General features: G+C 31.8%; 3 protein-coding genes across 3 annotated transcripts; 2 read left to right on the top strand and 1 right to left on the bottom strand.

The window, feature by feature from the left end:
• The first annotated feature begins 1256 nt into the window (after window positions 1-1256).
• LOC140039694 (dnaJ homolog subfamily B member 11-like) lies at window positions 1257-7679 on the top strand. Its single transcript, XM_072085314.1, has 9 exons — window positions 1257-1419; window positions 1998-2154; window positions 3202-3293; window positions 3933-4065; window positions 4175-4317; window positions 4692-4832; window positions 5122-5233; window positions 6058-6217; window positions 6424-7679. Exons 1-9 carry the CDS (start codon window positions 1358-1360, stop codon window positions 6486-6488), a joined length of 1065 nt encoding a protein of 354 aa, XP_071941415.1. The 5' UTR covers window positions 1257-1357; the 3' UTR covers window positions 6489-7679.
• Window positions 7680-8638: 959 nt separating this feature from the next.
• LOC140040505 (rab3 GTPase-activating protein catalytic subunit-like) lies at window positions 8639-16408 on the bottom strand. Its single transcript, XM_072086492.1, has 20 exons — window positions 16222-16408; window positions 15974-16026; window positions 15488-15702; window positions 15159-15237; window positions 14884-15003; window positions 14016-14181; window positions 13401-13500; window positions 13151-13310; window positions 12929-13002; window positions 12448-12704; window positions 12145-12216; window positions 11664-11836; window positions 11429-11483; window positions 10699-11262; window positions 10423-10560; window positions 10200-10316; window positions 9856-10051; window positions 9581-9681; window positions 9240-9455; window positions 8639-9116 (listed from the first exon to the last, which is right to left on the bottom strand). Exons 1-20 carry the CDS (start codon window positions 16237-16239, stop codon window positions 8907-8909), a joined length of 3084 nt encoding a protein of 1027 aa, XP_071942593.1. The 5' UTR covers window positions 16240-16408; the 3' UTR covers window positions 8639-8906.
• Window positions 16409-16636: 228 nt separating this feature from the next.
• On the top strand, window positions 16637-18299 carry LOC140040508 (pre-miRNA 5'-monophosphate methyltransferase-like). Its single transcript, XM_072086495.1, has 2 exons — window positions 16637-16834; window positions 17316-18299. The coding sequence occupies exons 1-2, from the start codon at window positions 16661-16663 to the stop codon at window positions 17898-17900; spliced, it is 759 nt and encodes a 252-aa protein (XP_071942596.1). The 5' UTR covers window positions 16637-16660; the 3' UTR covers window positions 17901-18299.
• The last annotated feature ends 1931 nt before the right edge of the window (window positions 18300-20230 follow it).

Below are 20230 nucleotides of genomic sequence, written 5' to 3' on the forward strand. Positions count from 1 at the left end.
GTCTTTCAGATGAAACGTTAAGCACTGACAGATAGCATCGCTTTTGTTTGTTTTTTTAGGCTAAGCTTTAAACAAATAAAGAAGCAAGTAAAACGAAGATCTTTTCTAAAAGTCGGTACGGCTAACAAGAAGGGACCAGATTATGTGACAATGACATCTTTTTTAGACGATTGTGATAAGGCAACAACAGAAGATAGAAATGGTAACACCTTCACCGCCGGAGAAACGTCTGTTTGACTTTATTCAGTAATATAGGCCCCGATTGCCTCGTGTTTCGCACGCGTGTAATGGACGTGTGACACACCGTGCGTACTCTATACCTAATATGGAACATGTGGTACTCAAAACGTTTTTTGTTGTTTTTTATTTATTATTCTGTTTTTAAGAATAAAAAATGTGTTTAATAATAGTTATAGGCTTACGTGCACAAAACACTAAATGTCAAATTTAGGTTGGAGATAATAATAATAAAAGTATGAACGATGTTTCTCGCTTAGAATAAAACATAATGTTATTACTGTTTATGTTGATTTTAAATCTGATCATAAAATGACTAACTGATCATAACAAATAAACATTTTTCAACAAAGGAAATTAAGGGGAAAAATCTTTAAGCATAATTTGTTTATAAACGAAAGAACCCAGCCAATTTAAAAAATCATCAAGATCACGAACGTTATTATTTTTATTTTTGTATGATTTTCTAGTATATTATCCGGGTGATCTTGGGTCGTCAAGTTTTCTCTTGACTTTTTCATAGATTCGAAGAGTTTCTTACCCTGGGATAATTATCTAGAAGATAAGAAGAAGGTATCCACACCTTGTCAATCGCCTTCTCTTTATCACTCTCTGGTTTCTGGTTCCCGAGTTTGTGCTGATATTAAGATTGTCGGATATTAAATTTGTCCATGATCAATAGCACCAAATGACAACTTAAACGACAAACTAGGCCCAATAGCCTACAACATAAACAATCCTATCTTTAAACATCAATTTCATTAAATAAACAAAAATCAGTTTATACTGTAATACCACCAATCTAGATGATCTATAGGCCTAAGCAAAATGTCATTAAAAACACTGTCATTAAAATATATATTCATCATTGACTTAAGTTTACGACCTTTTTATATACTTGTTTATACCAGGGAGTTGTGAAGGGAGTTGTACAACTCCCTGGGTATACAGTATTTAAATTCCTGGCAGACTTTTTTAAATATAAATTCCGCCCTCTACAATCATGACAATTAATAAGGAAATCAACCACTCGCGATCGCACAACACATCAGCTGCACACAAAAAAGGCAGTGTACATTTTATTATGTTCTACCGGTCAATTTAATTAATTTTCTAAATAATGAATTATTTAATACGTTTACTAGTTCTTGTTTTTCAAGTTTCTCTTACAGTATTAGCTGGGTAAGTAATAATATATTTCTTTATGAACTAAATTATCTGCCAATCGGTACACATGGTAATTATTTTCTAGGCCTGGCCCTAGAGGCTAGCCTGCTAGGTAGAAGTATAGCATGTTTGTAGGCCTATCTAGGCCTATCCTCGCTAGGCGTACACGAGATAGGGAAGTATTGTGACAGATAACACACAGGGGTTCGATGAATTCCGTCAGGCAGGCATAAACGCCTACGTGTACCTATTGGGACTGATTAGAACATATTGTGGGTAGGCCTAGGCCTAGACCAATTTATTGTGATTTTTGTAAATATTAATATTTAAAAAATTATGATTTATTAAATAAATAGAATTAAAGTATACTTTTATTTGTTAAAATTTTTTTTTATAGGCTTCTAGGCCTATAAAAACTGATTGATAATAATAATAATCTATAAATCAACAATCATTATTAGGCTAACATAGGCCTACTAGGTATGGCCTACTGTAGTTTTTACTAAAAATGGCCCTTTACTAGTCAATTTTTTTAATTAATTTAATATTTAACAATAAACAATAAAATAAAATTATTATTCCTGTCTTAATAGGCGTGATTTCTACAAGATATTGGGCGTCACGAAAAAAGCAACAAAAAATGAAATTAAAAAAGCATATAGGAAATTAGCAATACAGTATCATCCTGATAAAAACCAGGGTGATCCTGAAGCTGAGGAGAAATTCAAGGATTTAGGAGCAGCTTATGAGGTAGATCATTTAATTTACTATATTTATTTTAATATTTATTCTAAAGAATATTTAGCACCCAAAGTTTGTTTACCCAAGGTATATGTATATTATGATATTGCTTAAATGTTTTTCTGTGTTTGGAATATAGTGTAGTATTATATTGAAATGATTCAAAATATTTTAGATTATTATTGATTAAATTGTTACAAATTGTATCTATCCTAACTTCTTGTATATCACTTTATAAAGATAGATTATTATGAGAACTAGATTAAAAGAAAAGAGTAAACCTTGTACCATATTATTCATTTACTTGGTCCTTGGATGAAAATTATTATTAATTACTGATATTAACTTTATTAATACTGGTGTACATACCAAGTGTAGTTTATCCTTCTCATATTTATTGATGTTATTATAAATTAAATGTCTATATAGTATATAGTATTGTTTAACCTGGTACTAATGAACTTTAAACACAAGGCACTTTCTAATCTATGCTTATTACAATTGATCTCACATCTTTTATTTTAAAGGAAATTCTAATCTTGTTAATTATTCATTTATAATTATATTTAAACAGTCAGTATCTATTTACCCTACTACATAATGGAATAGCCCAAGTAGTTGATTTGAGTAAATGTGGCCAAACGTGATTGGCTAATAAGTATTAGTTATTACTAACACAATAAAAACATAGGGAGGATAATTTGAATTTGTATGGTGGTGTTTAACATTTTATGATGTATGTTTTTGTTTATAAATAACATATTTTATTTGATAATTAATACATTATAAATTTCAAAATTAATAATTCAACTATTTTATTCTGACATATATTATATTATACAAGCCTAGTTTTATTGAGAACTATTAAAATCAAAATTTATATATATATATTTTTTATATTTGTTTATGATTAAATTTAACATTATCAATATATCATATTCTATTTTAATATATTAAAAAATACTGTTAAATTACTAATTAATTTGTTATTTCAATATAATAAATAGTATCCTGCATTAAGTATTAATAATAATTACTTGAATACATTAATTTTAGGTGTTATCAGATGAAGAAAAACGTAAACAATATGATAACTATGGAGAAGAAGGTCTAAAAGATACTGGTAGCCACAGAGATCCATTCTCAAGGTAGGAAATAGCTTCTTTTTTTAAATAAAATAAATTAGCATTTGATAATTAAATAAAATAAATTCAAATTGAACTGATTTTGACTTACAGTTGTGCTGGTAGTGCACTTTTTTTAAACTAACACCAATTTGAATTATTATTGAATAGTGATCATATATAATCCCAATCCAAAATACAGTTTTCTTGTATATTGTTATGCAGTGGCAACATTTGTAAATTTTGTTCAAAACAAGGTTATAACAAAGTTTAACACGTTCACTGCCACGGCGTATTTATATGTCAAAAATTGCGTGTCGCTACTTGCCAAGACGTAATACTACGTCAAAATCGTAGCACTTTTGTATTGTATGTAGAATCGCTGGCAGTGGTGATTGGAACAGGAATTATCGCATGGCAGTTTATGAATGATGTACGTAAACGATAATCTAAAAATATTTTGAATGACATCATGATAGTCTGTGACCAGATGTTACACTTTAAAACTGTAATTTAATATGTAAACGGGACTTGGCACTGGGACAGAAATTACGGAAAATGCCTTGGCAGTCAATGTGTTAATAAAAGAATTTTTTTTTTATCAAGATTGATGTTTTCTATTAATAAACTATTATTTTAAAAACTTTCAATTTCTTTCATTAGTTTTTTTGGTGACTTTGGATTTCATTTTGGTGGTCATCATCATTCACATAACGATGATGTCCCACGAGGAGACGATGTACATGTAGATCTTGAGGTATCATTAGAAGAACTGTATACTGGTAACTTTGTAGAGGTAAGAATCCAATGCTAAACCAACCCTGCTAAAAGGAACCCTGAGCCCCCACTAAGTTTCAGTAATTACAATACAATATTTTTAACTCTCTTTTTTTTTTAAATTTCAGATTGTAAGATATAGGCCCGTACCTCATACCTCATCTGGAACAAGGAAGTGCAACTGCCGGCAGGAGATGCGAACAATGCAGTTAGGCCCAGGAAGATTTCAAATGTCTCAACACGAAGTTTGTGATGAATGTCCAAATGTTAAGTAAGTGTAGTGCTCTGTCAAATATACAACAAAGACAAACCTGTATGAAAGGCAATCTTCACCAAAAATAATAAAGAAATAAGTTGATTCTAAACTACCTTATAATAAAGAAAGAAATTACTGTTTCGTATCTACGTGTAACCTTTAGTAGCCTATGTGTAGGTAGATCGTAGGTCATTGTTCTCTGAATGTAGCCTATGTTCTTATTTAATGGGGATGCATGAAATCAATATTGTGGTACAATTTAGTGAATAACTTAGTCATTTTATCAATTATGTCATGCTTTATGGAGTTGAGGGCAGATAATTTGTGGGTTTTATTCTAATTGTCTTTAAAGATTAGCTTCCAAATACTGTTTTGTTCATTCTATATAGATTAGTAAATGAAGAAAAGATTCTAGAATTAGAGGTTGAACCGGGTATGGTTGACGGACAAGAATACTCATTCATAGCCGAAGGTGAACCAAACATCGACGGGGAAGCTGGAGATCTTAAGTTTTATATTATTGCTGCAAAGTAAGTGTTAATCTCTCCCAATACCAGACACCCTTGGGCTGACCTCATATGTCTGGTTTCCAGAAATTCTGATATTCTATTATTTGAAAGTTTAGACTGTAATACTGTAAATTTACAACAATTTATACAGTATACAGAAATTAGAAATCACAATTATAAAATGATCTTTTAGACCATTTGTAGTCTTATTTTGATAATAACTGATACTATCAATAATGTATTATGTTAATATATTTGATGCTAATATAGAAGGAAACTATTAACAAAGATTCTGTCCTCTTTCATTTAGACATCCTAGATTTGAAAGGAAGGGCAATGACCTTTATACGAATGTAACAATATCCCTACAAGATGCTTTAGTAGGATTTGAAATGGATATTACACACTTAGATGGACATAAGGTAAGGCCTACAAAGTCTTCGTTCACTACTAAGTATTATTAGTACTTATATTTACTAAAAGAGAGTTTATATGTTATAAGAAAAAAGTAAAAATAGTTCTATTGCGATAACTTTTTTCGTCTTTATTTAAATGGTTAAAAATGTGAAAAATAATTCCATTCTAATAATTATAGCGACCCGCTATAAATCCCAAAATGCATTGCGCAAGGATTGATATTTTTGTTTTTCTTCTGTAATTCACCCACTTTTCGATCGATCGTGAGGCCAAAACAAATGGAAGAATCCTAACTTTTCAGCGAAAATACCAGGTTTTCCCCAATTTGTATCAATGGAGTCTGGCAAAAATAGAAAGACAATTATAATTATTAATGCAGCAACTATACGTCAGGCTAGGTATATACAGTAGCTAGCGTACAATGTCCGTACGTTACCTATGTTTACCAGCTGGGCCTACAAAACAAAGCCTAGCTAGGCTAGGCCCACGAGAGGTCGATCGCCGCGAGCTACTTAGGTAGTGCATTGTTTTTCACTTTTTATCATAATTTACCATAAAAGGTACATTTAAGAAATGACCTGGTTTAATGTTTCTAAAGTAATATATATGTATTATTTTTACAAAACGTCACAAATTGTAGGGAAGGTGTCTTTTATCAGACTAATGTGTTGTTTTTATGTTGTTAGCATTCTATTCTGTGTTGTGCAATTTTCTGTGTATTTTTACTGTTTTATTTATATTTTTATATGGTGACAAAATGTAACTAAATAATAATAATTTGTAAAATCATTTTTTGTAAGGCTAGTATTTATATTGAATTTTTATTTAGGTTCATGTGGTTAGAGATAAAATTACGTGGCCCGGAGCTCGTATACGAAAAACCGAAGAAGGAATGCCATTTTACGATAATAACAACAATAAAGGATCACTGTTCATAACATTTGATGTTAAATTTCCAAAAGGTGAAATATCAAATGAAAATAAAGAAAGTAAGTGTCTTGTTGATTATGTTAAATTGCATGTTATGCCTCTGACGCTTCGACCTATCACATTACTGTATCAATTACATTGACCTGCAAATGGATCACCACAACCAGTACCAAGTGGTTAGTGAAAGTTTGGTCTATTGCAAAAAAAACTTTTATAATGATGCAGTGTGTGAATATTTTTTTTAACATGTTTTCTTTTATTGCAGAATTTAAACAACTTTTAAACGAAGTATCTAAACCAACAGTATATAATGGCTTACAAGGGTATTGATGTAAAGTGTGTTAACAAGAGGCTGCTGTTCTTTTTTAAACATAACAAGTTGTTTATATGAAAATGACATTCTATCATTTACGTTATTACCCTGATGATGTCATCATTCATTCAATTAATGATGATGTCACAGTCCAACATGTTGTTACTTTATGTTGTCCATGGTTAATATGATAGATTCGTAGTCGCTTAATAGTGATTTAAAATTTGTTATTTAAATACTGTATATTATTGCAATGTTTTAGTATTGATAAAACTCTATGATTTTATTATTTCTATCAATTTATATTTAAACATTTGATTGCTATGCATGTTGATGTTTATTGATTATTATTACCCTTTTCACATCTCCTAACAAAACTCGAAATTTACACAATGACTGAGGTGCACACCATACAAAATGTGTGTGTTCATGCCCCTGTGTGTTAAATTGCAGAGTTGGCTAGGTGATGTGAGAGGACTGTCATATGTGCATGATGTCCTAATAAATTATTTATGATGATGTCATAAATTGATTGATTTCAATTAAATGTTTAGGTTAATAAATGTATAATTTGTTTATACTGTAATACAATACAATTATATATTTTATTTTACACATTTGTATTTGGTTCATTTTAAGTAAATAAATTAAATGCAACTTGAAAATAGTATTGCATACTCTTAACCGTGATTTGTTTTTGACTTGATAATTAGAAATGTAATGATTTTGTTGATACATATATCCACAGCATTTGTACAAGTGCCTTAGAAGCTAGAATGTTATACAGATGATAAAACCTAAATAACATTGTAAATAGGCTTATTTTAGTTTTCATTAATAATTGATCTTCATTTTGTTAGAATTTAAACTTTTTTAACTGACCGTTGATCATCACATAAATTGAACAAGAAATTATTAAAAACAAGCCAGATTCTTTACTTATTTTAAATTTAAATTCTGTAGTAAATAAATGATATAACTGTACAAAAAAGCTTTTATTTATTATGATTTCACTGAATTTTTGATGTGAAAATATGATTGTAATTCTATTTGATAGAATTATTTGTTTTGCATTTAACAGGCTCAAAATTCAATATCTCACAATATAATTTTAATACTATCGTACCTCAAACAACAGTGTTCTCTCAATATTGTTCAAAAAGATTTTCACATGAAGTAGTGAAACAATAAACTTAATGAATTCAGAATTTCTTGTGTTTTATTTACTTAATATTGTTCACTGGTTGGTTGTTTGGGAGGCTAAAACTGCCTCGAATTTGAGTTGGTTATAAAAAAAAACTATCATGATTTATTCAAAATAAATGAGATTTGAAGGCATATGTGGTCTGGGTAGCACAAGTGTTGAACACCGTCTACAAACTGTATTACAGAACAAGAAGAATAATTTTCTTGTCCACCCAATTTAGAATGAAAAGTTAGGCATTATATTATATTCCTATTATTTAATTTCAAATAAAATGCATGCGACATCGTGTAGGCCTAGCCTAGGCCAAGAATTTAAATGCAAGTTGGTTTCAGAAAATAAATACTTTCTGTATAAATCTGAAAGTAAATATTTTTAGAATTAAACTATTAATAATAAAATCGATATATTGTGCTTCTGTTGCCTCATAAATATGCTTTAATATTAATGCATTTAATGCCACCTACCTATTATCTTCTCAATTACTCGAGGCTTGTGTCTTCACCACCGTCGACTTCCAAAATGGCAGAAGTAGGCTAAGTTTGTGATCGACTTGACGTAAACTTTAATTATGCAAATTTGAAGATGTTTTTCTTACTTTTGATTGGCTGAATCGGCTTTCACTGTTGTTGCTGTTGAACATTTATTGGCTATTTAGCATAGTACAGTTCATCGCGCGTATTCTGAACTGCTTTGGTACAACGATTGGACGACGTTTGACAACAAAATTATTGTCTGCTTGGTACCCAAAGTTCCAAGAACTTTCGACAATATAAGAGGGCGCTAGACTTGTTTTCAACCTTGTCATGTAGGATTAAATTTAGGATTTCCATTACTATCAGAACTTGTAGTTTCATTTACTGTATAAGAATTCTACACAATGTATTTTTTTATGTCAATCTCTCAAAACAAAAGAAGATTTCGCTCAGCAAAACAGAGCTAATTTATTTAAAATCTATGATTCTTACTAAATGATATAATATATTAGATTTTAATACAATAATTTAATACAACATTCTCTCAAGTAGTTTCAATTACTTCTAATACACTGCCATAGTTTACATGCTGTTTATCGCACACACAAAAAAAAAAAAATAATAGTATATTTTTGCAATTTCTGTAAGATACAGTACAGACCTATATTCATTTGATTAAATTCATTAACAATGCATTTTTAAGCTTAATATTTTTAATAAGCAGATCCAGAATTTAAGCAGAAAATTATTATATTTTATTGGAATGAAGTGTCCTCCGAGAAAGCACCTGCTATCCTAAATTCATCTTGCATCAAAACACAAAACATTCGTTGATGAGTTGGCTTGGAGTATGGTGCTGGTCGTGGAACACTTGTCCTCAGTATAAACTCTCGACCTGTAGGTCGTGGGAATTGAGATGTATTCTGGCCTGTTGACGATCCTTCTTCATCTGTTGATTTAAAAGCCTGCAAGAAACGATTGAAACAAAGTTTATTTTTATTATTTATTATTTTTATATGCGAGAAATTCCTTGATAGCAGATTTGGTTTGTGGGCTTAATCAATTAAAAAAAGGCCATTTATATATACCCTTTGTGCATCGATGAACAGCTTCTTAATAAGTGAGCCAGCTGGCCCTTTAGCAGCTCCAATAACAGGAACCTCAGGTTGTTCAAGGAGGCTAGACACAAATGTTTCCATCTCAGCTTGGTTCTTAGTTCCTGTTGCTTGGGGACTGAATTTGGTCTTTAGTGACTCAGAACGGGCAATAACTGCCTCAACCAACTTAATTTGTTTGATTAATTCCTGAAATTACAAAAGTAAGCACTGTAAGCTAGCATTTTTAATTATGTTTGTTGTAGTCAATGAATGATGGTGACAGTAATTTTATCATTTGGATTCCAAAGTACTAACACCAACTTTTTAATTACCTGATACTTGGTAACTTCTTGTGATGCACTGCGTGTAGTCTTAGAGGCTGATGAGATAATCTGTTCTAGGGTTGTCTTTAGAACTGGAAGGTTCTTCAATTCTGAAAGTTAAAAAGGGTTTATATTCAATTTCAGTGAAATACAAAAATGGTAGAAATTACTGTTTTATGTTAACTGACCAAGTTTAGTACTCAGCCATCACAAATTACTACATTAGTTGAATGAACTAAACATGAATTGATAAAGGGGAAATATACTGACTAATACCACCGTACCTGCTTGTTCAACTCGTATAAGTGCAGAATGTATAAGCACAGGTATTAAATGAAGAGCCAAATCTCCTAGTGTCATTGAACTTAAGAAATGTAGCACTTTCTCAGCTTCTTTGGTGTCATCAAATAATCGTCTTTGTCGGTGTGCTGGACAGGGTTTGGCTTGATTCCATACCTCTTGCCAAGTATTACCAGGAATCTAATAATAATAATAATATGTAAAGCAATCACATCTAAAAAAATGTACCTACATTTTTATTTCATTTTGATGGCATCCATAACAACAATTTAGACAAAATTTAAACTTTCTCTCAATAACATCCAACAAAAATTATAGATTAAAATACCTTCATTCTTTGACTCAGTGAACCCTTTAGAATTCCATCATCATTAACCTCTTCGATCCAGTCTCTTGGAGAATACCATCTTACAAAATCTGCTAAGATACATCCTGGATTGGCAGCCTATGACAAAAATTAAATTAGATAAAAATGTTTCCTGTTTAAAAGATTTTTAAAGCAGTCAAAGTCACCGTTACAGAGCACAGTCAAAACATGAGGATATCCCCACCTTGAATGATTCCATGTCTGAGAGTAAGCAAGCACTTTGCATTCTAGCCCTCAACTCAGCACCTTCACTGGACGTGCCTAGCTGGGCTAGTATCTCAGCATGCTCCTCAAGCATGTCCTCTGTCATTGGGGCTGGATCCTACAACAAATACAAATTAGTTATTTTACACAGTTATTTTAAATCAATAAAAAAATAGTTAAATGAGTCTTCTGAAATCCCATATAAGAATGCTTTAAAATAATAATTATTAACCTACAGGAAGCATTAAAATCTAACCTGCATGATGGGTATATATAATGGTTCCTCACAGCTTTGCAGAAGCAAATCGTCACACTGCCGAAGCCTGCCCTCAGGTTGGTGAGCAACCGAATCTACAAAGTTTTTAGTCTCTATTGAACCTAAAGATGACTCCTCTTCCTCCTCTGGTGATATTTGTTGTGATGTTACAGTTGATACTGCTGAAGCATCTGGACATGTGTCAGTTCTGGCATCATCACTTGTACCTTCTAAACTTCCTGATTTTCCTTCAGATATTTCTTTTTCGTCAGAGTTAGAAGATTTATCATCAAAATGTCTGCTATCATCATCACATTCAAAGAATTCTTCATCACTATCACTGTCTGTTTTATTGCTTTTAACGCTCCACTCTGATCCTTGTAATTCATCAACGACCATTTCTTCTTCTGCACTTACAGACACACTGCTACTCTGTATTTCTTTAGTATTGGTTATTTCTTGATGGGAGCTATTTTCATTATTGGTTTCAGCAGTTGTTTGTGACTTTGTTTGTTTTAATCTTCTTTCTCTTGCTATCTTCCGTGAAATACAACAATTTAACATCTATAAAATAAAATCAAACATTATTTATTAAAACATTAGATCAACATAACACCACAGTAGTTACACCTTTTCTATTTAAAATGAGGATTTAAGATACATATCTTTTCCTTGTTGAAGTAGTTATTCTTATTTATGAGGTTCCAGTCATTTGAAGCAATAATCTTACCTGCAGTTTTTGATGAAGTATACAGTAACCAAGATTAGGAGAACCAGAATTCAACCTAAAAAAATATAAGTGTGTATATTCTCTTGATTGGTATTTTAATGGCATGATTGCTTACCAATCTCAGGGTCATTGGTTCAAGCTCTGCTTCTGCCACAGTACTATGATTTCTCTCTTAAGCATCATACAGTATGTATAGTAGTAAACGACAAACACACATAACAATACATTAACTTACCCTGATATTAATGTCTTACTTTCCAATCTGTACCGCAACTCTAGTAAAAACTCATGCCATAGATGTGCGGCTCCTTTCATTCCACCATGGTTATAGTTAACCACACACATACACACAGCAAGCTTATATACTAAGCTTCCTTCAGGTGCCGTTTTGAAATGACGATACTTTTCCTGGGGGAAAATGACATGAATCAACATTTGTATGGGTTATACTTACATTCATAAATTAAGATTAAAAAACTAAATAAATAATTAATAATAATAAATAATCATACACTACACTTTAGTATAAGTGACCATGGTCAAATAAAAAGCCTAGTTAAAGAGTAAGAAGCATTACGGCCAGGGAAGGCGAAATGTTAATCTGATTACAACAAATACTAAAGCATTTAATTCTTCCAATAACTTCATCATTTGACACAAATAAATCATGGCACAATTTAGTACACGAGTAGTAGTCTAAAACCTGATTTATTTACCTTGTTTTCTTGTTCATCATTAACTGAATTTGATTCCTCTGAACTGTTTTCAGCATCATCAGGAAAAAGATACTAAAGTTGAAAAAAAAATGATAATAAATACTTCTGTAAAACATCTTAAATTAGTTCCTGTATCAGTACATAAATTAAATTTAGTTCAACTCAGTTGCAGTGTTAACAAACATGCTCAGTTGCAAAAAGGCACAAGCCAAATTGAGGGGAGAGGGGGCAAGGGGAATTAGTAAACAGTAACATTTACCTCAAACTCAATTTGACAAAAGTTTCAACAATATCAAAACTTACTGATAATATTTCATTAAGAAGTTCAGTTGGAATCGGTTCCGGTTCATTGCTTTCCACTTTTCTCCTTTTTTTCCTTCTTGTCTTTAACCTACTCACTACTGTTGCCTTCTTGGAGATGAATGCCATCCCTGGATCTGTAAGCCTTTGCAAGGCCTCTCCAATATTTTCTTCATTCTCCTCTTGGTAAGCCTTACCTAATAATTGCTCAGTTGATTCTTTACGACTGCATAGTTTTTCAAACTCTAAAAGGTAATCCGCTATAAAAAATAATAGTGTTATTTAGATTATGAATTATATCAAAGTTAAGATTAAATTCAACAGTATAGACTCTTTGTTAACTTTTTTAGTTTTAGTTTTAAAAAGTAAATTAATGATTTAACACTTAAGTGAAAATTGAGCAGAACAGCCCATTAGGAAGGACAAGTACACATTCATATAGAACCAACCTGTTTCTCTCATAAAACAATTAATTAATTCTCACCTAAAAGGCATTCAGGATTGTCCACCATTCTTACTCGAACTGACCATACAGGTGCACGTAAAGGGTCAAGGTCACTGAAATAGGTGCAAAAAAACCCTTTTACAAATAAATTACAAGATACATTCAGTGAGAAAAAACTGATTTCATTTTTGTCATTCACAACAATCCATACAATTCTTCCTATTATCAAGTTCAACCCTTTATCAACCTAGAGGTACTTACGAAAATGAACTGTTATCAACCATCATATCTTCTGTAAAACAAGGCCATGTAGTATACAGATGTAGTTCACGTATAGGATCTTCTATAGCTCCAAACGGCAAGCTTTTAAAACCAGCATATCCTATTGACACGTCATTCTCATTATCAACTTCGTCAATATCTGAATTTGAAAAAAAAACAAGCATTTGTGCTATTTAAACTTATGCCAATTTAAAAAGGTCTATAATTTGAATTATTAAAACATTGTTACCTGGAGGTTGTTGGGGCCAAGCCGAGTAGTGAGTCCAGTCTTGAAGGACAAATGTAAATCGTACTGATACATTAACATAAGGTATATTTACAGTACCAGCCTAAATATAGATAAACAAAAAATAAAAGAATATTCATTTGATGCCCACATTAGGGATACAACAGGTCTAAAGGGCCTTTCACACCTGCTCCGGCACGGTTCCGGTCCGGCGACGGCAAATCCAATCGAACGTCAATGTTTCGTTTTTACGCGGCTACGCGCATATCGATTGGTGCTTGGCCGCGTGGAGCGTCGTGAAAACGAAACATTGGCGTTCGATTCGCCGGACCGGAACCGTGCCGGAACAGGTGTGAAAGGCCCTTAAATCAAGAACACCCACTCAGTTTATTTCATTAGTTCTCTTTGTTTTTGATATCAACTCTTCTCATAGTCAATCCAGCATCTTTTCCAGTGTCAAAATGAACTACATAGATATATCCTGTAATCAGCTTTGCACATTAATTGTAACAATGTTACAATCTTATGTTTGCTTTCATTAATATTTAGTCAATATTACCATTGCAAAAGAAACATGGAATACTCCCAATTGATAAGTATTACAATAATGCAACTTACAATTTTAGATCTGAAAATAGTTAACAGTCCCTGTAAGTGATTGTACTGGGGTGGTGCTTTCATCAGGTGTACCATGTCAAAGGTCGTACGAACACCGGGAGCTTCAGCCACTCCAGTATACATTCGCCTCCATTTCTGCTGAATTTGAGCAAATACTGGAACTTTACTGAAAAATTAAATTATAATATTTTACATTTTGTACAAATCCATGCGAAAGCATTCAGTGATTTACTATAAAAAAGGTTAGGAAATTAGTGCCTATTGTATTCTCTGTCAGGGATAAATGAATTTGGGATTTATTAAGCCATCTTCAAAATAATAAATTCATAACAATAATCTAATTATTTCAATAAATATGGAGGGAGTATCATATAAATAATATTGATAGTGCACCTGCACTGAGGAAGGGTTAGTGTTACCCGAAAGCTCTGCAATTTCTTTCTGATCGTTTTACTTTATCTTTTTGATCAGCTTTTTTGCTTATTTTATTTGTATCTCCATGCCTTTTGATTTGAATAATAATGATAGTTAATATTGCAAAAAGGAGCATTGAACAAAAACAATCTTAATATATTCCTAATTCAGGGCCCCTAAGTGGTTTGTTAAAATATTTTTACACAGTGGCATAAAAACTGTGGTAGAACGTAAAAAGCAGCTGTTGAAAACAGAATTGTTTTGTACACACCTAATAAAATAATAATAATAATAACTGGTACATTACGCTGAAAGCCTCAATGCGCTTTACATAGAAAAAACAATTTGGTGGAAATTCACTTGCTTTTTGTTTTATCAATGGCAACTAATAGCAAAAGGCATAACAATAAAGGTTTAACTTTGTTTACTATTAAATAGAAGATACAGTGCATACCAATTTGTATTGTTAATGGCAACTGTGGCAGAACTTAATAATAAGTTACACTTGCTTTCACTGCTAATAGCATCACTTTTCGCAGAGGGTGCTAGAACAAGAAAGTGTTGCACACCATACCTACATGTGGAAAAAAAGTATTAATATCTTCTTAAAATAATTATATTAATCTATGTTTGGTACAGTACAGTACCATAATTGTTCACCTTTTAAAGCCATGCTTAATACTGGTGTCTCAGAAAAGTTTGATTTTAAAGACCTGTGTATATACATACCATCTACAAAGACAGTGGGCTCTTGGTGGAAAGTCACCGTCCATTGATATCATATCCTCCATTGTTTGTGGCAAACGATCTACAGTAGGGATAAGAAGGAAAAAACGGTTTTTAGATATTAATGTTATTGGGAAAAGCCCACAGACAAAATTCAAGAGAAGAAAAAGAAACAAGAAAGAAAAAGATTGACGTGCAATAACAATCTGAGTTAGGACAGTATAATTTATCTCAAATGTTTAATAATACCCAGTATTTTCTACTGCATCAATTTTTAAGTTTATTGTTTCACACGATATAATATAAAAAAAAATCTTTTTTAAACAATTTACCCTCTGTTTCTTCTTCTTTACTAGATAATACTTCTTCTGTCTGTTCATCTTCAAAGAACAGCCTGTGCTCAGTAATAATAAATCTAAAGTTTGCAAACTGTATGAATTCCTGTCTTTCTTTCCAGCAACCATTTTCTCCTTTTTTCACTTTATTATTTTGTGGGACAATGTTTAATTTCCAGTCATGGAGTATGTGTTCCAATCGTGCTATAAATCTGGGTTTGCAAAACAAATAATAAAATATATATTTATTATAACATTTTTAAATAATAGAAAATATATAAATTTGATAATTTATAAAAACTAATAATATTGTTCAGATACTGATATTGATGGGTCTATTTTAACCTTAGTAAAGATGTGTTGAAAAGTGTTAAATGTGTGATCAATAATACAATAAAAAGAGTGTAGGGCCTACTGAAATTAAAATTGTTGTTTAGTATACTAGTATTAGTAGTGAGATTATAAAATAGATTTGCACATCACCTTTCCCATTCTGAAGCTGTTGTAAAATCTGTAATCTCAAAGACATCTGTATCCTGTAATTGTAAAATGAATAAATCTAATCTAACGGGTAATAATAGGTACACTCTACTGGTGGGCAGGCCTACTAGAGGGCCAGAACTCTGCCTACTACTACTACTCCTATCTAGGCCTACCTTGAGCTAGGACTAGGCCAGGACAGGTAAGTCTAGGCCCTACTTTACTCTATCATAAACGTTCTTAAATATTACCTCAGTTTCCTCCGACATACTTTGTACTCATATAGATTCAATATAAAATAATTCAATTCTACAAAGCACCACATAAACTAATATTTTAACCCCGGTAATTACTTGGTCATCCTCTAAAAAATTATAATAGGCTAGTATTTAATATAGTCGTCGTACGTGTAGAAATAACTTCTACAAAAATAAATAAATAACGTAGGAGGCCCTCTCTGGACCACTCTAAACCCATAGTGACATTTAATTATGAGTTTTTTAAGCAAATGCTAAATTGTAACTTTAACTTTTTTGGATATATAGCATTTAAAAAAATATTTTTTTTCATATATAATTAATTATTGTATATAAAATTTATTTAAAATTGTAGAATTTAGAACAAATCTAACATAAACATTTAGTAGAATTTGACTAAAAGGTTAAAAATGGCAGCGCCCATGAATACAAAATGGCGAAGCCGTTCCAGCCGGGTGCCGCTCCATTTGGCAATTTTATTAATTATTACTCCTTTAATCCACCACAGAACAGACTGAAATTAATTCCTGACAGTTTGTTAACTTCTTTGACAAACGATGATAAATCAACTCGAATATTAATACTGGATATTGGATGTAATGCTGGGGTAAGTTAGTTTGTATTATAGGCTAGCTAGTCTACCACAATCTCTTCTTTGAGTTTCCCTTACCCAAAAAACATTCGCCAGCTGCGCGGCTGAGGTGCGAAACTGCAGTAGCACCGGGCCCCTTATCTTAGGCCTACCCTATAGAGTGTGTAGGCTAGACTAGGCTAATTTAACTAAACTAGGTAAGCTCCTAACCTAAGAAGGGCGGGCCTAGGCTAGTAGTAGAGTAGTAAGTAGGGATCAGCGTAAACTACAAATATTATATATACCGTATACGGTTATTTATTGTGTGTTGTGTGTGGTGTTCTGTCTATACACTCTTAATTACTCTGTTTCTGGACCCAACTTGTGGATAAAATAGGCACAGCCCATTCAAATAAAAAAATACTGTAATACTATTACTAATATGAAATAAATTGAAATTAATGTACCTACTGTACTACTGTTATTTATGAAATTATTTGCACCAACCTCTTTTCAGGATTTGACAGTTGGGATGTACAAGAACCTAACACAAAGACCTGCTACAATCAACAAAAGTGAAAATTCTCCAGAAATATCAATGCTTGGTTGCGACATTGATAAAACATTAATTCAACGTGCACTTCAAAACAATCCGTTTCCAGACAAAATAGCTTACCAGGCATTCAACTTTATGGATGGAGCTACACGGGTTAAACATTTAAAAGCATTCCTAAAGTCTCACGGAAAAGAACACTTTGATCTTGTTTGTTGCTTCTCATTGACCATGTGGATCCATCTAAATAATGGCGACACTGGTTTACTGGAGTTTTTAGACATTATATCTAGCATGACGAGGTTTGTCCTTATAGAACCACATCCATGGAGGTGCTACCGTAATGCTGAACGAAGAGTTACAAAGTTGGGCTGCGAAGGTTTTGAGCTGTTGCCACATATTAAGATAAGGAATGATGTAGATGTTCAGATAAAGAATTACCTTACTGATAGTTGTGGAATGACTTTAATTAAAGACTTTGGGGCAACAAAATGGAAAAGAAGTATTCACCTTTTCCAAAAGTCAGATTTGAAACACAAATTAAAATAAACAAGATAATAATTTGGTGGCAATTTAAAAAACTTAAATTATTAAAAAAATCTTGCCACAAAAATATTTCAACTTTTATAACTATTGTAGTATCATGTTTTCCAGTAATTTCAAATCACAGTACTGTATGTACAGTATGGATTTTATTACATAGAATGTGTAGCATTTTAATAAAATAAACTGTATACTTTTTGCGAGGTTACAGTCTTTGAATATTTATCTGAGAATGCAGTATAGCACTTTCAAAATCATGTATGAATAGTAATGTATAGTTAGTAATTATATAATTATTAAATCTTGTTTGTATTTGTATGTTGCCCAAATTAAAAGTAGAAATATCACGTATTATAAATGTATACAGTAATTAAATATATAACATGATGTTTATGATTCTGCCATGTGTTGAAAACAGTCTTCTTAGAAAGTATTAATTATTGAAAATAAAAGTATACTTTACATTGTGTTTTATTTTTATGGCATTATTTGTTGTTTATATATACATTACATGTAGATTTTATCATCATATATTGTATACAAAAATGTATTTTAAATTCCTGCATACTTCAGCTCTGTCTACATTATCAAACTAGTTTGACAAAAAAAGTGTGATGTGCCCAAATATGACAGTAATATTACATCAGTTATATTGTTATGCCCACATAATAAAGGGCACATCAAATTGTTTTGTCACAACAAGTTTGATAGTGTAGACAGAGCTTTTATATATACTGTTTAATCCTGATTAAAATGTCTGCATCCTGTTATCAAATTCAGCCACAGCAATCAATATGACCAATCAGGCAGTGAATGCAGTTTGAATGTATTTATAGATAACCATCTTTAAAAATAGTGTAGTGCAGTGTGTATTTCACTGAATTAATGATAACCTCATTTTATAATAGTTGATGTTAAAGTTTCATTTGTATCGTATGCTTTCATCATGAGCTGCATAGAGGTTGGCATTCCTCATTCTTTCCTTTGTTTTCATCACCTCAACCCGGTTTCGATCAACTTGCCGTTTGGCCATAACAAAGCTTGTGAGCCCTACAATTATAATACCAGCCCTAAAATGATAAAAGTAGTTAGGTGATGAAAATGTTAGTTGAATGTAAAGTTTTCTATCTGAATGTGTACTTGTCCAAGGCTCTGTGCCATATAATAAACAGAAAAAGGTGCATGATTGTTTTTTTAATAACTAGAAAACATGCCATTTGAAGAACAGGTAGGAAACAATGAATTTATTTATACAGTTTGGTAAGCTTTCCCTTTACCTTGTCCTTTCCTTGCTCACTCAAAATGTAATGTTTTGTGAAAGGAAACCACTACACAGTACACACTGGCAAATATTAATTAATTAATCATATCATATGTACTTACCAACTAATACTGATTTTTGCACTTTTTGTCAGTACCATTTTAGTAACCACTGTTCTCGATCAACTGCAGGCTAGGCATAGGCCTGATTGAATGCCTTTTAATAGCACTTCAGCAGCAGAGTACCGCCCTCTTTACTACGGAATCAACAGACCGCACACACTTAAAGTAGGGCCTAGGCTTGGTAGGCCTAAATGATTGATATAATAGCAGACACAGCCTAGTCTACTACTTGTTTCGTCTACAAAATAATAATACTGCTACTATATAGTCCTAATATTCCGCCAGTTTTATTCTACTATTACTAACGTGTTTCTCGATCGGAAGTTGAACAGGCCTAGCCTAGGCCTAGCCTCGCGTGTGTTGGAAACTTTTGATTTTTGACATTATTTAACCGGCCTCATACGCGATGGTCTGGCACATGCACGCATGCGTACTCGGAGCCTCATCATGAAACTTTTTTTTGTTACTAGCCTCCTATACCACTTTTTGTGCAAAATACATTTTCGTTAGCCCCCTATTCGTTTAATATAATTGCAGCATTTACATTATCTTATCAAATTTATTGGCCAAAAGTAGGCTTATACAGGCTAATTATAAATTTCCAACACCTGCACCATATAATAATTACAGTATGCCTATTTACCATACTGATATTACATGTTATATCATTTGCTACAATTTATAATATACGCCTATTATTTACCATGATATTTACTGAAATTTGTTATAATGTACAATTTATATCATCAATTTATTATTATCATCAATCAATACAAATTTAGTGTATAACATTATAGGCATCATCAAATGCAACTATCACATGTAATAGCATCCTCCCATTTTAAATAGGCTACAGCTGCTATTTTATTTAATAACACTGTAGTTAAATGTTTTGTTATGGATGCGACGCTATTAATATTTTCTTGTTGTTTCTATTCAATTCAATTCAATTT

The sequence above is a fragment of the Antedon mediterranea genome, chromosome 2, assembly GCF_964355755.1.
Source record: "Antedon mediterranea chromosome 2, ecAntMedi1.1, whole genome shotgun sequence".
Taxonomy (NCBI): Eukaryota; Metazoa; Echinodermata; class Crinoidea; order Comatulida; family Antedonidae; genus Antedon; species Antedon mediterranea.

Excerpts from the sequence above, each read along its gene's own strand:
- LOC140040508 (XM_072086495.1), top strand. The coding sequence starts at position 16,661 with ATGGCGAAGCCGTTCCAGCCGGGTGCCGCTCCATTTGGCAATTTTATT. Across the intron at positions 16,835-17,315 it reads ATATTGGATGTAATGCTGGG|GATTTGACAGTTGGGATGTA; the intron begins GTAAGTTAGTTT and ends ACCTCTTTTCAG.
- LOC140039694 (XM_072085314.1), top strand. The coding sequence starts at position 1,358 with ATGAATTATTTAATACGTTTACTAGTTCTTGTTTTTCAAGTTTCTCTT. Across the intron at positions 4,066-4,174 it reads ATACTGGTAACTTTGTAGAG|ATTGTAAGATATAGGCCCGT; the intron begins GTAAGAATCCAA and ends TTTAAATTTCAG. Across the intron at positions 5,234-6,057 it reads CACACTTAGATGGACATAAG|GTTCATGTGGTTAGAGATAA; the intron begins GTAAGGCCTACA and ends ATTTTTATTTAG.
- LOC140040505 (XM_072086492.1), bottom strand. Across the intron at positions 15,238-15,487 it reads TAAAGAAGAAGAAACAGAGG|ATCGTTTGCCACAAACAATG; the intron begins GTAAATTGTTTA and ends TCCCTACTGTAG. Across the intron at positions 9,682-9,855 it reads TATACGAGTTGAACAAGCAG|AATTGAAGAACCTTCCAGTT; the intron begins GTACGGTGGTAT and ends TTTAACTTTCAG.